This window comes from Hyaena hyaena, unplaced genomic scaffold, assembly GCF_003009895.1.
Source record: "Hyaena hyaena isolate Hyena2069 unplaced genomic scaffold, ASM300989v1 scaffold_27, whole genome shotgun sequence".
Classification (NCBI taxonomy): domain Eukaryota; kingdom Metazoa; phylum Chordata; class Mammalia; order Carnivora; family Hyaenidae; genus Hyaena; species Hyaena hyaena.
Genome location: NW_024080659.1, coordinates 198,251 through 215,552, shown reverse-complemented (window position 1 = coordinate 215,552; position 17,302 = coordinate 198,251). Strand labels below are relative to the sequence as shown.

The 17,302-nt window shown below is 57.7% G+C and overlaps 1 protein-coding gene across 1 annotated transcript in view; it reads left to right on the top strand.

The window, feature by feature from the left end:
* Nucleotides 1-17,302, top strand: part of MAP2K3 (mitogen-activated protein kinase kinase 3) — a 30,034-nt gene that overhangs the window by 8,321 nt on the left and 4,411 nt on the right. Inside the window, exons 2-9 of the mRNA XM_039227351.1 lie at nt 6,590-6,656; nt 7,061-7,109; nt 8,156-8,269; nt 8,434-8,553; nt 10,671-10,787; nt 12,300-12,351; nt 13,746-13,873; nt 14,375-14,452. Coding sequence (XP_039083282.1) covers nt 6,590-6,656; nt 7,061-7,109; nt 8,156-8,269; nt 8,434-8,553; nt 10,671-10,787; nt 12,300-12,351; nt 13,746-13,873; nt 14,375-14,452 — 725 coding nt within the window. The remainder of the gene's footprint in view (nt 1-6,589; nt 6,657-7,060; nt 7,110-8,155; nt 8,270-8,433; nt 8,554-10,670; nt 10,788-12,299; nt 12,352-13,745; nt 13,874-14,374; nt 14,453-17,302) is intronic.

The window sequence follows — 17,302 nt, the reverse complement described above, 5'->3', positions numbered from 1 at the left end:
ATGCTGGTGGCTCTCCATTCCTTTTGTCTCGTGGGAGTCGTGTGTTAGGGATGCATTCCTTGAAGTGGGTTTTCTGGGTCAGTGGGCATTTGGACAGTGCCGAGGTGCCCTCACGGTGGTGGCCCTGTGAACTCATGCAAATGCCAGCAGCAAGGGGGTGGACTCCCGCTGCCCTCTGTGCCCTGCACCCTGAGAGCAGCCCGAGAGGCCATGTGGGACCAGGTCTCCCAGCCACACCCGCTGGTCCTGGCCTCTCCCCATTCCCTCTCGCTTCTAGGCCCATGTCCTGGTGCACTTGCCTCCTGGGCCTGGACTGTCGTAGGTCCAGAGCTTTCCTCCTCCTTGCCGCATCAGCCTCAGCTCGGATCCCTGGCCCCAGCTTCCTTTACTCTTAAGAGCACTTAGTGTGCTCAGGATTCTGTGTAAACGTTACACAGACTGGTGTCTGTTGGCTTGCCGTTTGCCTGTTGGCCCCAGGTTTAGCCCTGCACGGCTGCTGTTTTGGGCCGGATCCTTGTCAGCAGTGGGGCTGGGTGTGCACCATGGATTGTGGGGCATCTCTGGCTTCTACCTGCTGGATGCCAGTAGCGCCCCCCAATGGGATATCTTCAGACGTTGCCCCGTGTCCGTGGTTGGAGCGTGGTTAACCTGGGGGGGCAGGGCGCTGTCGTTCATTGCAGGAGGGATGGATGCCTGAGGTGGGCAGCCACAGACTCGCCCCCCAACCTGCTCTGCACAGGAGGGAGGCCCTGAGAGGTGGAGGCAAGGGGGTGCCCAGGTGGCCAGCACACAGCAGAGGAGACAGCAGGACCATGGGGCTGAGTGACCCCCTATGGTACAGCCTGCTGCTCACCTGTGGGATGAGGTGCACGGTGCCCTTGGCAGGTGCCACACATATGGGTGATCTGTGAATGAGAGAGCCCTTCATCTGTTTCAGGGCCTTGGGGAGCCGGCGCCACAGTGCTGGGGACCCACTGGCCCCCTGCCTGGGGGAGCCAGGTGGGTCCTTGCTCCCTGCTGACAGTGGGTGGTGGTGGCACCTGATAGCTCGTCAGGGGCCTCTGAGGGAAGGATACCATGGGGTGCAGACCCAGCCTAGACATAGGTGGGACGGGCCTGGCCCTGCTCTTCCTGCTGAACATCGCCTTGGTGGGCCTGCCCGTGAACTGGGTGCCGCACGCGCCTGAAGGGCAGTGAGCGCGGGCGAGTGTGCCAGCCGCGGTGGGCAGCAATGATGCGTATCGATTGGGTGCTGTACATGGACTCCGGCTCGTCAGAGCTGGCGAACTCTCCGTGAGCTGCCCGCACTGTGGGAGTCCATCTCTCTCTGAGGGATCCTCTCCCCCCATAGGAGAGAGGGGACAGGTGGAGTGGGGTAGGGGCTGGGAGGGGGCCTGGCTGGCCTTGGGACATCTGGCCTCTGGCGGCATCTCCATGGCAGGCACAGACACTCAGTGGCTAGGACTTTTCCAGTGGAATCGGAAATCACAAGAAGCACCCAAAACACCCCAAAGCAAGGGTAGGAATGATAATAATTTGGGAACAGCAGGTGTTGCTTTTGTCGCCGGAACCCAGGGGCTGTGACTGAACATGATGATGTGGGGGGGGGCTCCCTTTGTGAGTGGAGCTTCCGGCAGGGCCCCCCCGGCCCCCACCATGGACAGAACCTGAGAGAGAGAGAGAGAGGCACAGTCCAGTCTATTTAGAATCTCCCCAAGGTCCCAGGGCAGGGGTGATGCAGGGACTGGGGAGAGCCCTCTCTCAGGCTTTCTGTTGACGTTTGCTCATTGGAGCTAAACAGACCTGTCTTTGTGTCTGCTCCCTACTCGCCTCTCTCTGCGTGACTTTGGTCAAGCCACCTCTCCTCTCTGACCCCCCTGCTACAACAGGTCCAGGAAAACACTTTATCCTGTGGGACTGCTGAGAGTATTAACAGAGTGACTGTCTGGGGCTCAGGGCCTGGTGTTATTTTGGGTCTTGCAGGTTTCCAAACGGTTCAGTCTAATCTTTGCACGTCAGGCGCCGCTGCAGCATGGCACTGATAACCTTGTAGGACACGCCTGATAACCCTGCGATAACTGTGGGCCGGTTATCCCCATTGCACAGTTGAGTCTATGCCCAGAGACATTAAGGCACTTCCTCTAGGGCACACAGCTAGGAAGTGGTAGAGTTGTAGTTTGAACCCAGGCTGCCCAGCTCCAGAGTCTATGCTCCTAAACATTTTGGTAGCTGCCCCCGCACTAGTTAGAACTGTGACCTGTGGGACGTGACAGGGGAGAAGCTGGCGGGACACAGGGTGAGATGGGGTCAAGGGGGCTTAGCTGGAGTGCTCAGGAGAGCCTCTCTGACTAGGCAGAAGGCGATCATATACCAGCTAGGACAGAGTTGCAGGGAAGAACATTCTAGGCAGAGAGAACAGAATGTGCAGAGGCACTGAGGTAGGCAAGAAGGTGACTTATTCAAGGACTGGTGAGCAGGAGGAGATGAGAGCAGGGCCGGGTGGGGGTAGGAGCTGCCTGAGCTTGGGGCGCCTGTCTTTACTGTCTTGTGCCGTAGGTCAGTGGCTGAATTGACCGTGCGGCTGGGAAGCTAGAGAGGGCCGAGGACATGCAAGTGCCTGGCACCGTACCTGCCTGTGCCAGAGGCCCTGCGAGCTGAGGCTGGCAGGCCTGTTGTGGTTTGCTGGTGGCAGCCCGTGAACGTCTGTTTGTTGTGGTGACGGTCGTCACAGTGAGTCCACACCTGGGTAGCCCCGGGCTGCCTGGCCATCTGGGCCTGGCGCTGACGTGTGTGGCGGGCAGTGGCAGAGGCCAGTGGCCCGGGGTCTGTTTTGGTGCCGTCTCCATGGTGGCCTCACCCGCTCGCTCTGTCAGCTGGTGCAGCCCATGTCCCTCCAGACACAGGCCGGTGACCCTGATGGGCAGGTAGGCGAGGAGCCCGGGATCGTGCTCCTCCCACCCCCCCACCCATGTGCTTGGAGCAGCCTCTGTCCCTTGGGCCCACCTGGGAGAGGGGCAGATGGGGGCTCTCGTTTGCTCCTCACCCACCCAGCCTGGTCACAGGCATAGAAGCTCCCTTGACAGCCAAGTAAACTGAGGCCTGGTGAGGGGGAGCCCATCTCAAGGCGTCGCAGATCCCAGGGTGGGGGATGGGTGTGTAGGCTAGACCCAGAGAAAGGGGAGGTAGAGCCAAGAGCCGAGTAATACAGGGAGGGGTGCGGCTGTGAGCCCCATGAGACCCCCGAGTGGATTGTTCATTTCTAACACAAAATGTTACTCTCTGGTTACAAAAAGTTTCAAGTGAAGAATTAAAGCCACCCGTAATCCGTAATCCTCCTTGCGTAGGAACAGGCTCATAATAACTATAGTGACCATTTATGGGCCACTACATAGGCCCGCCTACTGTGTGCCAAGCCTGTGCCACTTACCTTGTGGCCGAGCCTGCCTCGGAGGGGGCGCGTGTTCTGGGCGCTCCCATTGCGACAATGCGGCCCTCGAGGGGCAGAAAGGGGTGCACGGTGCTGCATGTCCACAGGGCTGTGGCACCGGACCTGGGCAGGCCGCCGCGTGCCAAATGCAGTGTCAGCAGCACCGGCTTGGCCAGTGACCTCCTCCTCAGGCCCCGGGCCCCTGCTCCCGTGCCGGAGGCCAGCGGCGAGGTAGTCTGACCAGGGGGCCCCACACGCCATGGCCTTTCTGTTCCCCTCTTGCCACGTGGAATGTCCTGGGCCCAGGGAAACCCAGGGAAGCCTGTAGGTTCCTGCTCAGGGCAGTTCCTCCCCGGCAGGACAGGGTGCCATGAGCGGCTGGCCCGGCCTGTTGTGGTCTCCAAGGGGACTTGCTCCGAGGAGCGAGTCCCTGCTGGACCAGCATCTTCACTTCTAAGCCTCAGTTTCCTCAAGTGAAGTAAGGCTGAGACTCCTCTCTCTAGGGTTGTTGGAACATCTGGAGTAGATGGGAAGGACCACTCGTGTGACCTCGACTGCTTCTGCTGCTGGACAAGAGAGAGACCCACCTGGCCCCTGCCAACTGGCCATGTTGCCTCATCTATAAAATGGGATGAAAACACCACCCACGTTAGCTCACAATTAGGGTGGCATTCAGTGAATACTGTCTGTAGAAACTTGTTTCCTGAGGCTTCTGGGTTGGTTCTGGACAGGCCCAGGCTGGGGGTCAGGCAGCTCTGATGATAGCGGGGTGCTGTTCTAAGTGCTTTATGTGACAAGCAGCGAGTAGGTGCTGTCCTTATCCCCATTGTCTGGATGAGGGTACTGAGGTGCAGAGAAGCATGGGGACTTGCCCAAGGGCACCCAGCCTCTCAGGGGCAGAGGCGGGATTTGGATTTCGGGCAGAGAAAGCTCATGCTTTTGGCTACAGAGTGGCCAGGAGCTGAGGCCAGCGTGGAGTGAGCAGGCTTGCTCCCAGCTCTGGGGTTGAGGACTGTGCCGTTGGGGTGCTGACTTAGTAGTGGGCATGGGGGCCCCTGGGTCAGGGGCTGTGGCTGGGACTGTGGCTCTGTTGCTGGCTGCCGGGGCAGAGGCAGACCTGCCTCGCAGCCTGGCATCTGGGGAGCCTTGGGGGGGGCTTCTGCGGGGAGGCTGCGGGTGTCTGCCTACGTTGCCCCCAGTGCTCTGCCCAGCCACCCCGGCACAGACACTGGGACCCCCGTCCCGCCTCCCTCCCATTCTACTTCTTGGTGGTTCACCTAAGGACAGCTCAGGCTGGGCCTGCTCTTCCCTGTGCCGTCACTCGACAGTGGTGTCAGGCCCTGCCTGGCTGCTGGGTCGAGACACACACGCCAGGCTCCCAAATGAGGCGCTGAGGCCACACAGCATGGTGTGGTGGAGGCTGGATCTGAACCCAGTTCAGAGGTGGCCTCGGGGACTCAGGTCTCCCAGGTCTCTCAGTGCTCTGTGCAGGGGCTCTGTGCACACTCACGGTGGGAGTGCAGGGCCTCAGGCAGTTCCCAGTTCCTTGAGTGGCCAGTGGTGTGTCCGTGGCATCCACATGAGGCAGGCAGTGAGGGCAGAGCCCACGGCAGGGTATTGCCTGGGAAGTGAGGATACTCCTGGAGGAGCTGGCAAGTGCCCTGGGAGGTTTTGGGGGGTCATGGTCAAGTCCCAGCTCTGCCACCCACATTCCCAGTGACCTGGGCAAGTTACTTCCCTGCTCTGGAAAATGGAGCTCCTTGTCCCGCTGCCAGGGAGCAGGGGCTGTGGGCTCAAGCCTGCCTCGTTCCTCCGCACAGGGCGCCCTGAGGTCCCTCAACTTGCTTTCCTACCTGTGAGGTGACCCTGCACCTTTTTGGAGGGTGGCCTAGGGAAGCTTCCTCCGCTGTGGCCCAGCCCCGGCCATGTCCCGCGTTCCAAAATGCGGATTCTGCCTTAGCACTGGCCATGCTGGGCACGCGTCCATGCTCTCTCGGCTAGCCCGGGAGGCGTGGGCGCTGGGCCTTGGAGAAGTAAAGCCCCTCTCCTGTCCTTGGGGGTGGGGGTGAGGGTGAGGGGGGTGCCGCCTCAGGACTCAGACCTGCCTGGCGCCCTGGGGAGGGAAGCAGGCTTCCTAGGGTGCTCTTGGAGGGGGCGGCAACAGCAAGAACTTCGTGGGGGTGGGACAGAAATAGGCACCAGGCTTCAGCCAGCGGCCCCCCAGCCTGCATCTGCTCCAGGCTTCCCAGCCTCCCTTGAGGTGGACGTCTGCATTCCAAGGTGACAGATGGGGAAATCAAGGCTCAGAAAAGGGGTGGGCAGCAGAGCTGGGGTCCGAAAGGAGTTCTCTCTGCCTCCAATGCCGCCCCCACCCAAGGTTAGCACCACAAGAGGGAGAAGGAGGCTGGATGCACTTGTTAGCACCACAGGCTGGGGGCTTCACAGAAGCTTCCTGTCAGACAGTTTGGGAGGCCAGAAGTCTCATCAAGGTGTTGGCCGCTGGTTCCTTCTGAGGCTGTGGGCAAGGGGCCATTCCGGGCCTCTCTCCTAGCTTCTGGTACCTTAGGGGCTCCTCAGTTTGCAGGTGGCCATCTTCTCCCTGTGTCTCCTCACCTTGTACTCCGTCTCCAGGTCCGATTTGCCCCTTTTCATAAGGACCCCAGTCACACTGGATTAGAACCCACCCTCATGACCTCATTTTAACTTGATCGTCTCTGTAAAGACCCATCTCTGCATAGGGTCACACTCTTAGGACTTCAACACATGAATTTTTAGGGCCCTTACCAGAAACAGGAACAGGCCCCGGCCCTACTCTCTGAGGTGGGTGCTCCGTGACAGCGTGATGTGTGGCCGGTGGGGCAGGTCTGCAACGGAGTGACCTTCCCGGGAGGTGACATCTTGTCTCGGGGGCGGTGGGGGGTGATTGCCTGAGGTCAGCTTCCAGGAGGGCCAGCAGGGCTTGAGTCAGGAACGTCCTGTCAGTGCCGGAAGGTTCCAGGCCTCATCAGGGCACTGCCCACACTGACCCTCAGCATCTGTGTCTGCCTCTGGGGCCCCTGAGGGCCGGAGGCCTGAGCCATTTCTGTGTTCGGGTTTGTCCAGCCCGGGGAGTGCCCGGGGGGCACTGAGCTGACCAGATGCCTCACCTTCTCTCCATCCCAGGGAAATCCAAGAGGAAGAAGGATTTACGGATATCCTGCATGTCCAAGCCGCCTGCACCCAACCCTACGTGAGTCTCTCTCGGTGTTTTCCCTGGCTCAGCCTGGAGAGGCTTCCTGGAGGGGCCCAGGGGAGGGGAGCACTCAGGGGGCAGCGTGGGGACAGCACTTCCCATGAGCTGGGACCCTGGCAGGGTGGCCACAGGGCTCGCAGGCGTCACACATCTGCCATGTCCCGTTGCTCATCTCAGAGATGGGAAGCGTGGCTCTGGCCATGTCTGCGTGGCCACACCTTGTGTCTGGCATGGCAGATGCTCAGGAACCGAGACTAGGTGCCTTGAGGAACCCACCTCCCTCAAGCCACCTCCCGGGGACAGGGTGCATCTCTGACTTCTGGGCCAGACTGGCTTGCTCCTCCTCTCAGGGAAGGATGTGGTTCTCTCTGAGGCTCATGGGGTCTGCTTCCTCCTCACAGACCCCCCCGGAACCTGGACTCTCGGACCTTCATTACCATCGGAGACAGGGTAGGTACTGGCTGCCTGCTTGGGGTGGGGCCTTCTTGTCTCTGAGCCTCAGTGTCTTCACGTGACAGATGGGCCCAAGCTGAGCCTGGAGGGCCCCTGGGAGGTGGCTGTGGGTGTTGGAAGGAGCTGGGCTTTGGAGAGGAGCCTCACTCCCAAGATGGTGGCCATGTGGCCCTGGGCTGCCCACTCCCAGACCCTCTCATTTGCACCGGGGAGAGTCGGCCTGCATCACGGGCCCTGGAGAGCCAGAGCAGCATGAAGTTTCTGACCTCAGAGTGTGGGTCATGGGGCCCCCTGCGCCCGTCTCACCTGTGGGAATGGTGTGTGGAACATGCAGACTCCTGGCTCTGTCCTCAGACCCAGCACCTGGGAGCCTGCATTCCACATGCACCTGCTGATGCTTGGGCACCAGTGACTGAGATCCTGGCGCAGGGCCTGCGCCTCACCCGCAGAAGATGCCAACAGTCTCCAGGCAGAGGCCCCACTGTGGAGACCTCCCTTTGGTTGACAGCCCCTCCCAGGCTAATTTTCCCTCTCTGACACTTGTCACTGGGTGATGTCCCGTTCATCTAGCTGTTTATTCCTTTCTTGTCTGCCCTACGGTACTGGACTTAGGGGCACACTGCTCCCTGTGAGGGCAAGGCTTTTGTTCTGCTCTCTCTAGTGCCTTAAACAGGCGCTTGCACATAGTAGGTGCTCAGTAAGTACTGGCTGAATGAATGATTTAGTCCTACCACCTGAATAGGCTGGGGGACAAGAGGGAAAGGGCATCTCCTGAGCTCCCTGTGCCAGCTGAGGGCATTTCATAGGGGGTCTTATTTATACCTTGTAATAGGCTTTGGACACTAGGGCTATGCCTTACCTCAGACTCACGTCTGAGAGGTTCAGTGACTTGCCCCAGGTCACATAGCAGAAGGTGGTTGTTGTAGGATTTGAGCCCAGATCTAAAGGACTGTTTTTAATTTCTGCTGCCCCAGCTCTCTCTGCTGGGCAAGGTGCGAGGGTAGCCTCCTAACTTGTGTTTTCTCTCTTTTTTGTCCCCCAAGAACTTTGAGGTGGAGGCCGATGACCTGGTGACCATCTCGGAGCTGGGCCGTGGAGCCTATGGGGTGGTGGAGAAGGTGCGGCACGCCCAGAGTGGCACCATCATGGCCGTTAAAGTAAGCGGGGCCACACCCAGCCAGGGAGGGGACACTTGGGAGGCTTCCTGGAAGAGACATGGGGGCTGAGCCTGCCCGTGGTCCTCCCAGTCCCCCTATAAGGCTTGGTGAGGCAGCCGCCCTCTGCTGCATGGCCCCTGAACCGTAACCCTCTCTTCCGGCAGCGGATCCGGGCCACTGTGAACTCACAGGAGCAGAAGCGTCTGCTCATGGACTTGGACATCAACATGCGGACAGTCGACTGCTTCTACACTGTCACCTTCTACGGGGCCCTCTTCAGAGAGGTGCGGCCCTGAGGGGAGGGTGGGAGGTGGGTGCTGGGGTACGGGCCAGGGCCCAGGCCACCCCACCCCCACCTTTCTTCTGCACACCTGTGCCCCTCCGTCTAGCCCGCGGTCTGCTATGGCTCTTGCTGGGCCCCCAGCAGACACTTGCGGAGCCCCCCTGTGTGCCAGGTGCCAGACACAGGAGTGACATAGTACGTGCTGGGTCTTGAGAGCTTAGGCCCGGAGGCCAAACTGCCTGGCTCCCTGCTTCCTGCCTCAGTTTCCTTGCCTGTGAAATGAGGCCAGAAATTGTGTCCACATTGCAAGGTTGCGTGGAGATGAAGTGATGTGGCCCGGGGCCTGGCGCTTACCCTGCCTGTGTGACCACCCGTGTGCCTCCCCAGAGTCCAGGCTGGCAGGGCGGGCCTCCGGCAGGGGCAGCCATGGGGGTGTGCGGGGGTCCAATTCCCAGTCTGTGGCAAGGTCTGGGTGTGGAGGAACCGGAGGTGATGTCAGGGAGCGTGGCTTGCCACGATGGAAGGATGGGCTCCTGTGAGATGTCCATGCCTGTCTACCGGGTCCCTGGTCTTCCTGGGTGTGGTGGACCCAGCTGTGAGTCAGCGCCTCATTATCCACCTGTCTGATCGGCTAAGCGCCTGCTGAGTGCCAGGTGCAGGCTGTTCGTCCCCTTGCTGCTGGGGGGATGGACGCGCCTGGGCCTCACTGCACACTGGGTCAGAGGTGGCCCAGAGGCACAGGGGCCTGCAGGTACCCCGAGGAGATGCCACACCTAGTCTTCCTAGAAGGCTGTCCTGAAAGATAGGTGGGAGTTAGTGGGGGAACAGGGCATGGGGGAGGCAGGACTTTGCTGGAGAAGAAGGGAACCATCCATTTGAGGCCAGAGCTAGGATGCCCCATGTGTGTCAGGGGCCCTAGTGACTGAGGTCAGGAGGGGTCTGCAGGGCAGGATAACGGAGCTGGGCTGCAGCCAGAGCCCTTATTGAGAGGAATGTAATTAGGTCTGCATTTTAGTCACTTCTTTCTAGAAACTGCGATGGAATTAGGGATCAGATGAGGAGACCGGAGGCAAAAGCGGTGGGCAGGGCTGACAAGTGTACTACCCAGTAGTGTAGACAAGCACAGAAGGTGGAGAAGCAGAAGCTGAAAGACTGTGGGGGTTGAAAGGGCAGAGCTGGGGGCTTAGTAAATCTCTGTGGGCTGAGGAGGGCTGAGGTTGAGCTGAGGCGGGCTGAGGTTGGACTAAGGCGGGCTGAGGTGGGCTGAGGCAGGCTGAGGCGGGCTGAGGTTGGACTAAGGCGGGCTGAGGTGGGCTGAGGCAGGCTGAGGCGGGCTGAGGTTGGACTAAGGCGGGCTGAGGTGGGCTGAGGCAGGCTGAGGTTGGACTGAGGGGGACTGAGGCGGGCTGAGGTTGGACTGAGGTGGGCTGAGGGGGGCTGAGGTTGGACTAAGATTGGACTGAGGTTGGACTAAGGTTGGACTGAGGTGGACTGAGGCGGACTGAGGTTGGACTGAGGGGGTGCTGAGGTGGGCTGAGGCGGGCTGAGGTTGGACTGAGGCAGGCTGAGACTGGGCTGAGGCTGGGCTGAGGTTGGACTGAGGTGGGCTGAGATTGGACTGAGGCGGGCTGAGGTTGGACTGAGGTTGGACTGAGGTGGGCTGAGGGGGGCTGAGGTTGGACTAAGGTTGGACTGAGGTTCGACTGAGGCGGGCTGAGGGGGGCTGAGGTTGGACTGAGGTTGGACTGAGGTTGGACTGAGGGGGGCTGAGGGGGGCTGAGGTTGGACTGAGGCGGGCTGAGGTTGGACTGAGGTGGGCTGAGGGGGGCTGAGGTTGGACTGAGGCAGGCTGAGGGGGGCTGAGGTTGGACTGAGGCGGGCTGAGGCGGGCTGAGGGGGGCTGAGGTTGGACTGAGGCGGGCTGAGGCGGGCTGAGGCGGGCTGAGGCAGACTGAGGTTGGACTGAGGTTGGACTGAGGTGGGCTGAGGCAGGCGAGCAGACATGACTGTAGGAAGGCCTGACCGGCACTGGGGAGGCAGGCGTGTGCTGACGCTGGCACCAGGGCAGCCTATCCAGGCCCTGGTAACCCAGGCTGACCTTCAGGTGTCCTTCCACAGGGCGATGTGTGGATCTGCATGGAGCTCATGGACACGTCCCTGGACAAGTTCTACCGGAAAGTGCTTGATAAAAACATGACCATTCCCGAGGACATCCTGGGGGAGATTGCTGTGTCTGTAAGTGGCCTTGGGCGGGGCTGCGGATTCCAGGTGCATAGCCAGCGGCCCCGGCCCTGCCCCAGGAGGCACAGAGCTCAGCCCAGTGGTGACAACCTGGGCACAGCTGGGTCCCCAGTGTGACCCTGAACCTGGAAAACTTCCCTCCAGGGACTCAAGTCTCCCACTCTGGATTGGAGCCTTTTTGCTGAGGAGACCCCAGAGCCTGGGGGTCCCAGAGCCACACAGAGTTCGAAGGTCTCAGGTCTCTAGGCCCTTGTGTACAAGGCCTGAGCTTTCTAGACCAGTTTATTATTACTATTATTATTTTTTAATGTTTATTTATTTATGTATTTTATTTATCTATCTATTTATTTACTTACTTATTTTACCATTTATTTACTATTGGGAAACAGAGAGAGACAGAACATGAGCATAGGAGGGGCAAAGAGAGGGGGAGACACAGAATCTGAAGCAGGCTCCAGGCTCTGAGCTGTGAGCACAGAGCCCTGATGTAGGACTCGAATCCATGAGCAGTAAGATCATGACCTGAGCCGAAATCGGACGCTCAACTGACTGAGCCACCCAGCCACCCCTAATGTTTATTTGTTTTTGAGAGAGAAGCAGAGTGTGAGCAGGGGAAGGGCAGAGAGGGAGGGAGACACAGAATCTGAAGCAGGCTCCAGGCTCTGAGCTCAGCACAGAGCCTGATGCAGGGCTTGAACTCATGAAACGTGAGATCATGACCTAAGCTGAAGTTGGATGCTTAACCAACTGAGCCACCCAGACACTCCGACACCATTTTTAAGGAAAGAACTTAGTACTTACAACTTCCTTATGCCAAGAATGCCCTGGGAGAGCTCACAGGGGTACAAGCAAAGCTGGGAAGAAGGTTAGCATCCAGAATGTTCACCTTTTGGGGTCAAACGTTTCTAGAGGAAGGTAGCAACCCTGGGCTTGAGCATCCTGGCAGCCAAGGGGAAAAAGGATGCTTCTCGATCTTGACAGCATCCAGGAACATTTAAAACATCCCCATGCCAGGGTAGCGAGTCACAGTCTTTGGGGTAACTGTCCAGGCTTCCCCTGTGTCATCCTGAGGAGAATGGCGTCAGCATTTCAGCCACTGGCTCTCCTGAAGGAGAGGGGCCAGGGATGCCGCGGAAGGGTTGGGTTTTCCCCCATAGCCTGGTGGGAGGTGGTGACAGCCCCTTGGAGGAGTGACGAGTCTGGGACGCTGCAGGGCCTCGGGTACATCATTTCCCTGGTAAAGGCTTGGGCCTGAGACCTTGGCCCACTGAGGTTGGTGAGAGAAAAGCAAGAGGCTGGCTGTGTCTGCACCAAGAATGCCATGACAGGGGGTGAATGGGGGCCGCGCTCAAGAGCCTGGGGTAGTGAGGGGCTGGGGCATGTGCCACGGCAGAGGGAGACAGGTGGACGAGGACAGGGGTCTTACTGCTCTGTCATTGTTGATGCAACCAGAAATAACAGCAGCCTGTCTTTCCTTCTCCCGCCTGATTCCCGCTTGAATGCCAGATCGTCCGGGCGCTGGAGCATCTGCACAGCAAGCTGTCCGTGATCCACAGAGGTCAGTGCCTGCCGCTGCCCGGCCATTCTGCAAGGAGGGTGGACCTCTCCCCTTTGCCAGTGTGAGCCGCCTGAGATGATAGGTCGTGATGTGTCCATTGGGGTCAGGGACTGAGCCTGCTTCCCAGTCCAGGCCACTGTCTCCAAGCCATTTTCCTTGCCTTCTGCCCCCCCACCCCCACCCCAGCCCCACGCCCCCAGGTTTGCCCTTAGGTTTGCTGGTACTCGGAGCAAGAATTGGATACTGGTCCTGGGAATGCTGCTGAATTTGTTTTGACATATCATTTACATATCATGAAACGCACAGATTCGTAGTTACCACTTGATGAATCTGTTCAGAGTTTACATCCACAGAAGACCCTGATCCTTTTGAGGATGGAGGATGTTTCCACCCTCTGCCCCACCCCCAGAAACTTCTCTGTGCCTTTCTTGGTCAGTGCCTGCTCCTACATCCCCCCTGGACCTCTCACCTGATGTTTTGTACAGTAAATTGGTTTTACTTGTCCTTGAACTTCATGGGAATGGATTCACATGGCCTCTCTCCGCCCTTTCTTACATGGCCTAATGTTTCTGAGGATCACCAGGGCTGTGCATGTCACAGCTCCTTCCTTTCCATTTCGAGTAGTTCACTTACCCACATGTACTGTTGTTCACACAGTGAATTAGACCAGGCCTGCTTGGATTCCTCAGTGGCCATCCCAGCCCCTGCCCAGGTCAGCCCTGTGGTGGGTCTGTGTGGAACCTGCCGGTCCTCTCCCTGTGCATTTCTGTCCTTACACACGTAGGAGGCGCGCAGGTCCCATGTGTCTCGTGTGTGCTCTTGCTGGACAATTCCCTGCTGCGTGCCCCTTATCCTGCTCTGTATGGACCTCGAGTCGTGGCGTGGGCTCCGTGTTTTAGCACAGACCCCTCTCCTGTGTTTTTGCTGCTGCCCTGTGCTTCCTGGCAGAACCTTCTGACCCCTCAGCATGGACACTCGGGTGGTTTCCGGGTTCTGTCAGCTCTCCCACTCCAAATCCCCAGCCTGGGAGGACCCCAGAGCTACAGGCTGTACCAGGAAATAGGCCAGGTTCCGGCTGTGAGGCTGCACCGTGGGCGTGAGGTTGCCCCCCCAAACCTTGTGTCTGCGTGGACTCAAGGTGGACACAATGACGAGGTCCCAGTGCAGACTCACTTCCTTCCCGATTCGTGGCCGGTGGCCTGGGCACGTTCTGGCTGTGCTGTTCCCATCTTTGTGACCTTGGACTGGAGCAGCACCTCTCAGAACTTCGTCCCCCAGCTGCTCCCTGGTATCAGGTGGCCCCTTGGGTGGCTGGGGCGTCAGAGGAGCCTGTTGGCCTCCAGTAGAGGCTCACAACCCAACATGATTAAAAAGGTGTGTTCTGTCCCTGGCAGATGTGAAGCCGTCCAATGTCCTCATCAATAAGGAGGGTCACGTGAAGATGTGCGACTTCGGGATTAGTGGCTATTTGGTGGATTCTGTGGCCAAGACGCTGGATGCTGGCTGCAAGCCCTACATGGCTGTGAGTGGTCCCCACACCACACTGAGTCCCGAGCCACAGCTGAGGTTCCGGAGGGACGCGCCCAGGAGAGCATTGTCAGGCCATGTCCTGTGTCCACTGGGGAGGCCCTGCGTTTCCTGCCACAACAGGGATGACCTGCCACCCAGCCTGGCCAAGCAGCCCCTCTTAATCCCCGGTATTAGCTGTGCTCCAGAGTGCCCGTTTGGATGATACGTTTCATACGCACCCACATGGGGTGGCTTGTGGCATCTGTGCAGGTCCCAAGTCTGTCCCAGTGTCCTGGGCAAGGCATGGTTTGGGCCTTCACCACGAGACCCTGGCCCTCCCTGGCGTCAGTGTTCTCACCCACCCCATGGTTGCAGGGGGTGGGGGGAATAGGATGGGCACTGACCCCTCTGTTTGGGGAGAGGGAGGCAAGACCTAGCCGAGGGAACCTTGGGCGGCCCCTCCTCTGGCCCCTCACCGGTGTGGGTGTTCATGTCTCACTGGTCCCTCTTACAGCCTGAGAGAATCAACCCGGAGCTGAACCAGAAGGGCTACAACGTCAAGTCTGACGTCTGGAGCCTCGGCATCACCATGGTACTGCTCAGGGCTGGGTCCAGCCCTGCTGGTTGGGCACGGGGGCGGGTATGGCCAGTCCATGAGCTTTTGGAGGGCGTGTCAGGTAGTTTAGGCCTGGAAAAAAGTGTTGACCTCACAATCTGAGGAGAAAATGTACCATCAAAAATCATGGTGTATTTAAGAGAATATCTACAGAAGGATTGGGCCCTTCCCTACTGGGGAGGTATCTCCTTTGTGAAAGTTCTTGACAGCTTGGGATAATTTGTCCATTAGTCTTTCTCCAGAGCTCACTGTGCTTGTTGGGAAATCACAAGCAATTTCAAATTTAGTGAGCTCCCAGTACGCAAATAATTTAAAAAGCAAAATGGCAAAAATCCTAAAAGAAATTTTTTTTCATAGCGAGAAGTTTGTTGCTCGTGAGGTCCTTGTGCATTTCCTCGAGTGTGGTAGGATGGGGCGGTGGGCTCTCGGTCCTGGGGTGTGGGGGCTTGGGTGGGGTGAGGGCAGGGGCCTGGCGGAGCTGGGGTGGCTGATCTGAGGTCCAGGAGGAGGCCTGGGCTCCTGTGCTGCTTGCTCTTCCTAGAACTGCCCAGCCAACGCTTGCTCCTGCCTGAGTCCAGGCTTGGCTCAGGTAGGTCAAGGTTTATTTATATATTTATTTAGAAAGCCGCTTCTAGTACCCATGTGGAGAATGGGCTGAAGGGACAGGAAAAAGATCAGATGTGCAAGGGTACCTGGGAAAAGGCTACTGTCATGGCGGCCCCAGTATTCACACACGGGACTGACTCAGTTGGCTGAGGGGTCATCGGCCTCTATCGCCGTCCCGCCCATTGGGACGAATGGGGTGTGTCTGGGGTGCAGATTAGCTCTTGATGTTTCCATGCTGACAGCACCCTCCCTGCTCCAGCCCTTTTGGCCATCTGGTGTTGGGGACGGTATAATTGGTAATCAAAAACCAAACCAGTAAAATACCTAGTGGGAAGGCGTGGAGAGGAGAGATTCAAGTAGGAGCGAAACAGCGTAAGCTTCTGAGGAGGTGGGGGGCGGGGGGACCCACAGGGTTCTCTGGGTAAAGTAAAGGCCCTGAGGTGGGGCATGCCTAGTATCTGCCTAGGGCCAGATTCGAGGGGGAGGTGGGAGTTCAGGATCAGCATGGATGCTTTGGATCTTACTGAGGATGCAGTCTTATCGTCCTGCTGCCCCTCGTCATTGTGTGACTGGATCTGTGGTAAGCTGTCTGTGCCTCTATGCAATGACCAGGAAAGGCTCAAAATCAAAACCATTTTGTCAGAGATGCAGAACTGAGTGATACCTTCAACTTTTCTTAATACTGCCTACACAATCATTTTTCACTGAAATGTTTTGCTTCTTAGAGCAGAGGGGAATAGTCAGAGTCTAAAGGTGCACACTGTACCCGCAGATAAGAGTTTCCCACCTCCTAAGTTAAAAAAATAAGAGCAAATTCTTTTTTTTTTTTTAATGTGTTTTTTTCAATTTATTTCTAGGAGAGAGAGAGAGACAGCATGAGCAGGGGAGGGGCAGAGAGAGAGGGAGACACAGACTCTGAAATAGGCTCCAGGCTCTGAGCTGGCAGTCAGCACAGAGCCCGACGCGGGGCTCGAACCCACGAACCGCGAGATCATGACCTAAGCGAAAGTCAGACGCTTAACCGACTAAGCCACCCAGGCGCCCCAATAAGAGCAAATTCTTACAGAATTTACAGACTGCGTAGAACTCGTTGGATGTTAGAGACCCCACTCATGACCGCTTGACACATACACCCCGTGCTCCCCTCTGTCCATCCTTCCTCTCATCCATCTGTCCATCTGTCATTATTGGGGACCCACCACATTCCAGTGACGTTCTGATGTCTCTGGTGGAACTTGGGCAAGCATATGCTAAGTAGATATTTCAGTTAACAAATGCTGCGTAACAAACTGGACCAGAACCCAGTGACATAAGCCAATAATAGTTTATTTTTTTTCCTCTTTCTGTATTTTGGACTGGGTTAGCCGGGCAGTTCTTCCACTCCACTTGGCTCTGGCTGGGGTCAGGGCTGGGCCCGAAGGTCCAAGAAGGCTCTGCAAACATGGGACCCTCACACAGCTTCCTCCTAGCTGGCTGCTCACCGTGTTCCTGATAACTTGATGGGGAGGGTAGCTGAAGTCTTTTGCGGTGGCTTCCGTGAGGGAAGTGCTCTTACGTGCTTGTCACAGGACTGGCATAATGTCTCTTCGGCCTCATTAAGTTGGTCACAGTGTCGCAGGCCAGCCCAGGTTCAAGGAGAAATAAACTCCAGATCTAGATGGGGGCTGGCCATGCATACACAGGAGAAGCTGTGATAGCAGCTTAGGGAACTGGTGGCCCTGGTACAGGTTAGGTCCCTCCCCCCCATAAATTATAAAAGTAATAGAACATCATCTAAAAATACAGACAAAAAATAAAAGGTGGAGGAAGCATCACTGTGGTTGTTCTTCTCAATGACACGCAGCCCCTGCTTCCTACTGTCAGCTGCCAACATTGTGCGTTTCCGCCTAGATATTTTGCCTTTTTCTATAAAACCTCTGTGGTTTTTATTTTGCTTTTTTCATTTAGTATCTCATGGTTCATGTTTCTCTGGGTTGTTATAAATCCCTGTAGGCATCTCTTCAAGAGGCTCCACAGCCACCTGCCACCATCTACTCAGTCTCTAACGTGGGGACTGTTTCACTTGTTTCTGGTTTTTTCTTTCCATTTGAAATCCCCAGCCGCCCTGGGGGAGTGACTAATGCAGCATTGTGCGCTGGGCCTGCCGCTCTGGGTGGTCTTCTCCAGGGCTCTGAGGCCACCCCGGGTGGCCTTGTGCGGGCACTGCACCACAGCCAGAAC